The 7,785-nt window shown below is 36.3% G+C and overlaps 2 protein-coding genes across 3 annotated transcripts; both read right to left on the bottom strand.

The window, feature by feature from the left end:
• Nucleotides 1-3,761: 3,761 nt before the first annotated feature.
• On the bottom strand, nt 3,762-5,306 carry LOC124457076 (52 kDa repressor of the inhibitor of the protein kinase-like). Its single transcript, XM_047007367.1, has 2 exons — nt 5,063-5,306; nt 3,762-4,933 (listed from the first exon to the last, which is right to left on the bottom strand). The coding sequence occupies exons 1-2, from the start codon at nt 5,304-5,306 to the stop codon at nt 3,762-3,764; spliced, it is 1,416 nt and encodes a 471-aa protein (XP_046863323.1).
• On the bottom strand, nt 5,266-6,988 carry LOC124458090. Of its 2 annotated transcripts, none has more exons than XM_047008184.1 (3): nt 6,736-6,988; nt 6,082-6,563; nt 5,266-5,693 (listed from the first exon to the last, which is right to left on the bottom strand). In XM_047008184.1, the coding sequence occupies exons 1-3, from the start codon at nt 6,972-6,974 to the stop codon at nt 5,650-5,652; spliced, it is 765 nt and encodes a 254-aa protein (XP_046864140.1). In that variant the 5' UTR covers nt 6,975-6,988; the 3' UTR covers nt 5,266-5,649. The 2 variants fall into 2 exon arrangements, with proteins under 2 accessions (XP_046864140.1, XP_046864141.1); XM_047008185.1 differs by having other exon boundaries at nt 6,515-6,563.
• Between the last annotated feature and the right edge of the window lie 797 nt (nt 6,989-7,785).

The raw sequence follows: 7,785 nt of genomic DNA, 5'->3' as shown, positions 1-7,785 counted from the left end.
ACTCACGACTGTTGTAAATAACTTCTTCGCTAGTGAATAAAATAATCACAATATTTAATAGCGTTCTAGTACATTGAACTCACGTTCGGAGCTCATACGAAAGACTTATATATAACGCTAAAATCTACCGGATACAAATATCAAAACTACTACGCAAAAGGAAGCTCTTGTCAATATCATAATCTTGTATTACATGCTACAGATAATATCTTCTACATACAAAAAATTGCAAGACAATAGGCGCGAAATGTATTGTAGCAGTCGTGATTATAACAATTAAGAACAGCCAGTTTTGCGCACAAAATTGGCACGGTGTGTTACAAACTGAGGCCATGGCGTTGTTTAATGTTTATATTTTGGTATAATGACGTCATGGCAACGTGTTCTCCCGTTCTTCAAAATGTGTCTGGCACTGACTCGTACGTTTCAGAATATCGGAGAGTCGTGTTTATTATTTAGTATCTTGTACCTTTTATTTTTAGTCATTAATTTACGAATTCAACGACACAAGACTGACAAGAGCATAGTGTTTTGGTCATAATGCTAGTCATACTTTACCACAACACACGTTTGCGTGCATTTCGATATCTCTGCAGACTACGGCCCCTGCTTGTTTACGCACATTGTGCGCAGAAAGTAATAAAATAACCAGTAAAGCACCTTAGAAATCAGAACATTACCTTTCGCTCTCAGTCATCTTTTAATAAACGATAACATAAACGGCGTGAATAATTCGGATGTCCAATGTGTTGAATATACGAATATTATTCGTGCGCTGATATGTGTTTAAAATTGCGAGCGTGCAAGACTGTTGACCAATCGCTATCAAGCGGCGCCCTTAGAAGCGCCGCTTGCCTTTTCTCGATATTCCTCGAATAAGAAGCCTCCAAATCTAGATTAACGCATGCTCAAATGTTCAAATTGAGCTCCGAAGGCAAGCGCACTTGCCTTGGTTAATAAATAATTAATTTAATCCACTTAATAGGCCTTTTCAAATAAGAGTTGGGGACTAGGGCAAGTTTTAGCCCGCAAGCACGTCTGGGATTGTTAGTGGGGACAGCTTGTTATATTATTATAGTTGGAAAAAAAAGTGAAGATGGAAAGCGCGTTTGAGTGTAAAGATAAAAGTTTTTCGCTAAATGAAAGTGATATTCCCGGAGCTAAGCTACCTAAGCCGATTGAGGAATGCAATTGTGCAATTTTACGACGATGGCTTCTTTGCAGAGGAGCAAAAACCTCTGGTAAACTTTCTGATTTACGACTGAGGTCAGTAATTTACTTTTAATTTTAAGTTTTTATTTTTATATAATCTAACATTCATTTGATTTATTTCGTCCTTTTTATGAAGGAATTAAAAATCGTTTAAAGAATAACTATATATTTTTTATTGCAGAGTCAAAAATTATATCGAACATAAACTGGCGGAAAAGTATCTACGTGACCCCAATGGAGGCGTTCATGTTTTGAAAAAGAAAGCACAAGCTGGTCTCCTACATCAGACATTGCCATCAGAAGTTAAAAGTTTTCCTACCACAGGATAAAGTGCCGACCTATCAAATCTACCAAATGTTACTTTTGGCACTGTATGGAAGTTTATGATAGACAGCATGGAATTCAAAAGACGACTTTCAACTGCTAAGCCTCTAGTGAAAGGCTATAATTTCTTTAAGTCAAGCCATGTGCTGTGTTTGTATTATCTCCACAAGGATTCAAAACATTACATCAAAAGTCAGGTCTTGCCTTCAATGAAGAAAAAGATGGTATATACTTTGTTACATTAAGCTTTCATCATTTGGCTTTGTATTGTCAGCCAAATGTGGTGCCCAGCAGGTGTGGATGGGAGATGTAATCACGTCTGTGCAACTCTTTTTTTCCTTGACTCTGTTTGCAAGAAAAATAAGAAGTCATCTTCAGAAATTTCATGCACGTCAAAGCCATGTGAATGGAGTGTACCAAGAAAGAGAAAAGAAGAAGTGCAGCCAATTTCTGCAATGAAGTTCCAGAAATATGACTACAACAAAGAGAACAAAAAAGCAGAAGATAAATGCAAATACCAGGATGTCAGCTCCATTAACCAGGAAGGTTTAAATAGTAAAAAGTTACAAAGCATTTTTAACAAATTTAAAGAACTAGAAAATGAGGTTGGGAAGTCCATTGGATGGTGTCACATTTTACCCCAGGATATCCCAGTTGAGAAGTATGAGAATGAACTCATATCTCCCATAAAAGTTCAAGACAGCCCTATGGCAATGAGTGCCATTAAAGAAAGGATGGAAAAGATTAAGAAATGCCTTTTCATAGACTACAGAAAGGCCACAGAAATTTAGAAAGAAACTAGAGAGCAATCCTTTAATAAGAAATGGCACCTACATCGACAGTACCGCATTACAGCATCTAAATGCTATAGAGCTGCTGTACTTAAACAAACAACCTCACCAACAAAGGCCATTAATGAAATTTTGTATGCCAAATTTTCAGCAACGAAGCAAATGATAAAAGGACTAGAAATGGAACCAGAAATAATGAAGCAATACATAAAGGAGCAACGCAAACGTGGACATGACAATTTGTCTGTGTCACAGTCAGGTCTGATTGTTGGCAAGCATGATGATGGTTTCTTAGGGGCTAGTCCTGATGGCTTGGTTTGTGATCCCTCGAACAATAATGAACCTTTAGGTATCCTAAAAATGAAGTTCATCGAAACATCTGAAAAGGAAAGTTTAACAGAAGCTGTCTTACGTAAGCACATGTGTGTCAAGCACAAACTTGGCAACAGTGGTATTACAATTAACAGAAACCACAAATATTTTTACCAAATACAGCAGGGAATGTATTTATCAGGGAGGAAGTGGGCAGACTTTGTGATTGCTGGATCTTGTTCACCTGGTATATATATTGAAAGAGTACCTTTTGACTCTAATTTCTGGTGCAATACTAAGGCAAAACTTAAGATTTTCTATGAAGAATTTATTATTCCTGAACTAGCATATCCAAAGATCAAGTATGGGCTGCCAAGAAACAATTTCACAGGAGATAATTAAATGGTGTAACTTGTAAAGATTTTTAAAACATAAATTACTAAAGATAAATAACAGTTGAAAATTTAATCTCTGTCAAAATATAATTAAAAAAAGGGCTTTTTTGCTGTAAATCTGTTTTTAATCATGATACTGAATTTCTAAATTATCATTATTGAAATGGCTTGTTTGATTTATTTATCAATTTTGAACATGAGAATGAAGGCAAAATCTAACAAACAAGTGGTGGCAAAAAATTAGCCAATGCTGCTATGACCACAAGTGCATCTGATGCTAATGGGGCCATAGTGATAGGGATCTTTCTATCTAATATGTGCCAGTTTTTTAGTCTTTCCATTTGTCGTTCAACATGTATGCGCAGGCTAGCTATAGCTTTGTTCTTGTTAATTTCTTCTTGTGTAAATTGGGTTTTCTTTTGGAGAAAAGAAGGAGCTTCAAGAAATGCTCCAACTGACGCAAGTTCATCTTTTATGTTAAAGCCTCTGTCTGCCATGACACTATCTCCAGGGGAGAGAATGTCCAAGAAATTGCTTTTTTTAACTATTTCCAAATCAGAAGTGCTTCCAGGGAATAACTCACTGATGTACGACAACACACCACTAGGTGTGATTCCAATTAAAACCTTCATTGTTGGTCTGCTTTTGTAAGAAGAATAACAGGCAGACTGATTGTTCAAAGCTGATGGCCTTTCCATCTCAATCTCTGTGCAATCAATTACAATAACTACCTGGGGGAAGAGCTGTTTGAATGCAGGGGGGCTGTAATATTTGATTGTATCTCTTTCTGGCATTCTGTTCGCCACAAGTTAGCCACAGTTTTGAATGGCTCTTTCCAATCCACCCCATCTCTTGTCATGGACATCATTTTCGTCGGTACAATGCTAAGGCCTTTATAGACATTCACACTCTCAAGGTCAAATCGTGATTCTAAAGAAGATTGCAAATGATCTAGTAGAGGAAGAGTAATTGCACGTTTATGATACTCAGAAATGGTTGTGTGGGGAATATTTTCCCTGGTCGTTTGTTTGCGCACTGTTCTTGGTTTCCATTCTTCAATGCCAACTTTTGCTGCCAGTTCAAGCGCTTCGTCATACCAGGTGTCATGATAAAAATCAGAGGAATTCCTCATGTTCACCACCTCAGTTTTCAAAGTTGAAATTAAATGAATACCATCCATTATATCGATACTCTTACCCTGTAATAACTGTGTTACTGGAAGAGTTGAATCAAGAATATTTCTCGTGATAACTAAAGCAACGACGAAATCAAACCTGTCAATAAGTTGAAACAAAGATGAGGCATCAGACTGAAGCGACGGTTTGAACTCACCATCTACATTTTCAGACATATCGTTAAGGGTGGTGTATACAGGTACAAAAAGCTCTTGGAATGTATCTAAACCTTCGATACGTTCTACCCATCTAGTTTTGCAAACGTCTGTTAATCTAGTCTTTTTCGAGTTTGTTTCTGAATTACGTGTATGTTTTTCAAAGGGAATATTGCGAGTTTGGGAAATTTTAATAAAATTAGTGGCATTGTTAACATGTTTCAACATATCATTGACAACTCGTATACTCAAAGAATCGCAAATGGATAAGTTTAACCTATGACTATAGCAGTGTGTATAAAGAGCCTTTGGGTTAAGCTTTAAAATTTGAGCTGCTAGACCATTAGTGCAACCAGGAACTGAACCAGCCCCATCATAACCTTGCCCCCTACAATCATCTATTGATAAAGTCAGTTCCTTTAGAGCCTCTAAAAGTAGCTTGGCAAGTTGAGCACCACTTAGTCCCCACTTACAAAAAAGAAATGAAATGAATTCTTCCCTGATATTCATATCGGTATCAACAAAGCGCAAAACAAGAGACATTTGTTCTTTATGTGAAGAATCAGATGCTTCATCAGCAATAACAGAAAAAAACTTACTTTTTTTGATATCAGAAATAATCTGATTACTGATTACCTGGCCACAACATTTAATGATTTTATTTTGACTTGTTTTAGAAATATAACTTCTATTCTTACCATAATTCTTTAAATGATTTTCTAAAACTTTATCCCCTCTCCTAACTCCATAATTGAGTGTTTCAATGAAATTACCAACCCCTCCAGATGAATAACAACCAACAGTAGGGTGATACTTGGAATCATCACGATGCCCACGAAGAGGTAAATCTAGACGTCCACAAAAAATGACAGAATCAATAATTGGAGATAGTATTTCCCTATTCTGTTCTATTTCTTTCTTGATACCAGCATCCATGATCATCTCGATAGGCTGCAGAGTACCTGATATTTGGGAACGCAAAGCATCAAAATTGGTGATGTGGATGCATGCAAACCGACTTCCCTCCCTTTACTTTTTCCAGCATGTTGAGTGAAAGAGCATTTAGCATTCTTCCAATCTTGAAGAGGTTCAGTAAACAACTTTTTTACTTTACTGGCCTTGCCTGGGAATCTATTGCCAAACAACACACACGATAGACAATACGCACCATTTTGTGAAGGTGAATAGCAAAGCCATTCATGCTGGTCTAGCCAATCATGCCTAAATGATCTGCCATTACATTTAGGAAAATGATACTTTTTATCTGGTTTATATACATTTTTTATCAAATGACATATTTCAGAATTATCCATACCCTTAACTTTCTCCCTATACAAGGAAACATCAAAATTATGGGTTAAAACAGCAGGTTGCATATCACCAGAAGTTGGAATACCAGGCAATAGTTCCTGGGATGATGTGTGAAGCAAAAGACTATTGGCTTTATTTAATGTCTGAGCAAGAGCTGCAGCAGAAGAAAAACTCTCATTGGGCATCCTTTTAAAAGTTGGTTGGGCAGCAGGCCTATTAGTTGAAGTAAAAAAATTTGAAATGTCAACTGTTTTTGGTGCAATATTTGGAAAAATTTTGACAAATTTTCGTTTCTCTGTTGTTGAGCTGCTAGAATTAGACTGTGTACAGGAATTAGACAATGTTCGCTCCAACCTGTGGGCATGGAAAATGAGAGGCACAAAATGATTAGACTGAAAAGTCTCACCTGGTTGTACAGATCCTTCATGACAAAACAAAATATTAATAGCATCCAAACCTCTTTGGCTTAATACCCGGGGCTGAACAATACGATTAAATAACAATTTATATCTACTTTCACCAGAATCAGGATAAAAAGTATGAATTTTTCTACCTAAAACAGAAGATAGGCCCAAAATACAAAGAAAAGATGACCATTTCTGGTCATTACAATTTAAAATAGCCTCCTGTTTTACCAGTTCATCTGTTGTATATCCAGTGTCTAAACATTCTTTAGACACTGACAAAGGCAAAAGATTGTTTAAGCTTTGATCAAAGTAATCACTGTGCTCACTTATAACAGACAAAAAGCATGGGTGTTGAGCATAAAAAGCAGCATGAATAAATAGCTCAAGCGATGTTAAAATTCGCAAAGTAGGGACCAATGCATTGTTACCTACCAGAACTAGGGAAGCTGAACTGTAGAGGCAATTGCCAGAAGCTTCAGATCTTAAAAAATATTCAAGAAACGAAATTAATATTTTGTTTGGTAGATTGATTGCAATGTATGAATGAATTGCTGACTGTAGACAAAGATATAGCCCAGCGAAATTGAGATTTAACCATTTTACACGTATATATAAATACTGCAATACGATATATATAATTATAATATATTTACCTTATTGCAGTACAAGTCTTTCCGTCATGAGCGTGCTTTGGCACATATATTTCAGCTCCAAAATTTCGACACAGAGTATGGTCGGGGTCATAAATTCTATCTAACAGCTGCTCGTTAGTAAACATAGGTCGAACGTCGACCAATAAACGAGAATAAAGCTCATTAAGGCATTTTAAATCGTTTTTGGCCAACGCAGACTGAGCAGTCTCGTATAAATTACCACAACACAATGAAGACATTATAAAATATCACAAAACCGTAAATTGAGCACAGAGGCTGTTCAGAAACAATACGAGTGTATGTTAATTTTCAATTGCCTAATTTGCCTAGCTCAACTATGCTTATCAACAGCAATGATTTGTTGGAATTGCTCAAGTTAGGCAAAAAAATTGACCAATGAAAGCATACGGTTGCAAAAAATTGCCCAATCAGAATACCTATACACGATGTCAAGTTAGGCAAATTCATATTGTTTAGGCAAATTGCTAACAACCAATCAAATGGCTAGATCGCCTTCTTGACTTAGGCAAAATGGCTGCTTTGCCTAACGACACGGATCTTTATAGATAATCATACGCATCTGGACTACGATTCATATCAAAATTACGTCATTTAATTGCACAACATTTCTAAACAAAAGTCAGATGATTTGACTGCGATAAAGTGCTATTCATAGTTTCATAATTCGATAAATTCGTATCGAATCTAAGTCGAAGTATATTTTGGTAATTTCACCATAGGCACTTGCCTATGGTGCCTACCCCTAGATCCGCCCCTGTGTGTGTCATCTGTATTATCACCATTAATATCAATTCTTGACTCCTCAACTAAATTGAAACAAAATGTCAGCATTTTGTAGTTAGATAAACCAGTGTAGAACTCTTTATCAGAATCACTTTATTTGTATTTGTCAATATCAAATCTACTTTGTCGTTGTTGTTGTCTTGCCAGGTTGTTTTTGGTGATTTCAAGTAATTTTGTTAAACGCAGCAGTTCACTTTCGAGAAATATTTGTTTTTCTATAATTTGCTTTTTAACGTCTTGAAGTAG

Source organism: Xenia sp. Carnegie-2017, unplaced genomic scaffold, assembly GCF_021976095.1.
Source record: "Xenia sp. Carnegie-2017 unplaced genomic scaffold, XeniaSp_v1 HiC_scaffold_6, whole genome shotgun sequence".
In the NCBI taxonomy this organism is placed as follows: Eukaryota; Metazoa; Cnidaria; class Anthozoa; order Malacalcyonacea; family Xeniidae; genus Xenia; species Xenia sp. Carnegie-2017.
Note: the sequence above shows the minus strand (reverse complement) of the source record. Positions and strands in the feature narration are given on the sequence as shown.

Coding starts and splice junctions, on each gene's coding strand:
- LOC124457076 (XM_047007367.1), bottom strand. CDS start 5,306: ATGATCATGGATGCTGGTATCAAGAAAGAAATAGAACAGAATAGGGAA. Junction 4,934..5,062: donor AAATCATTTAAAGAATTATG/GTAAGAATAGAA, acceptor TTGCTGATGAAG/CATCTGATTCTTCACATAAA.
- LOC124458090 (XM_047008184.1), bottom strand. CDS start 6,974: ATGTCTTCATTGTGTTGTGGTAATTTATACGAGACTGCTCAGTCTGCG. Junction 6,564..6,735: donor AAGACTTGTACTGCAATAAG/GTAAATATATTA, acceptor ATATTTTTTAAG/ATCTGAAGCTTCTGGCAATT. Junction 5,694..6,081: donor TGAAGGATCTGTACAACCAG/GTGAGACTTTTC, acceptor TTCCTTGTATAG/GGAGAAAGTTAAGGGTATGG.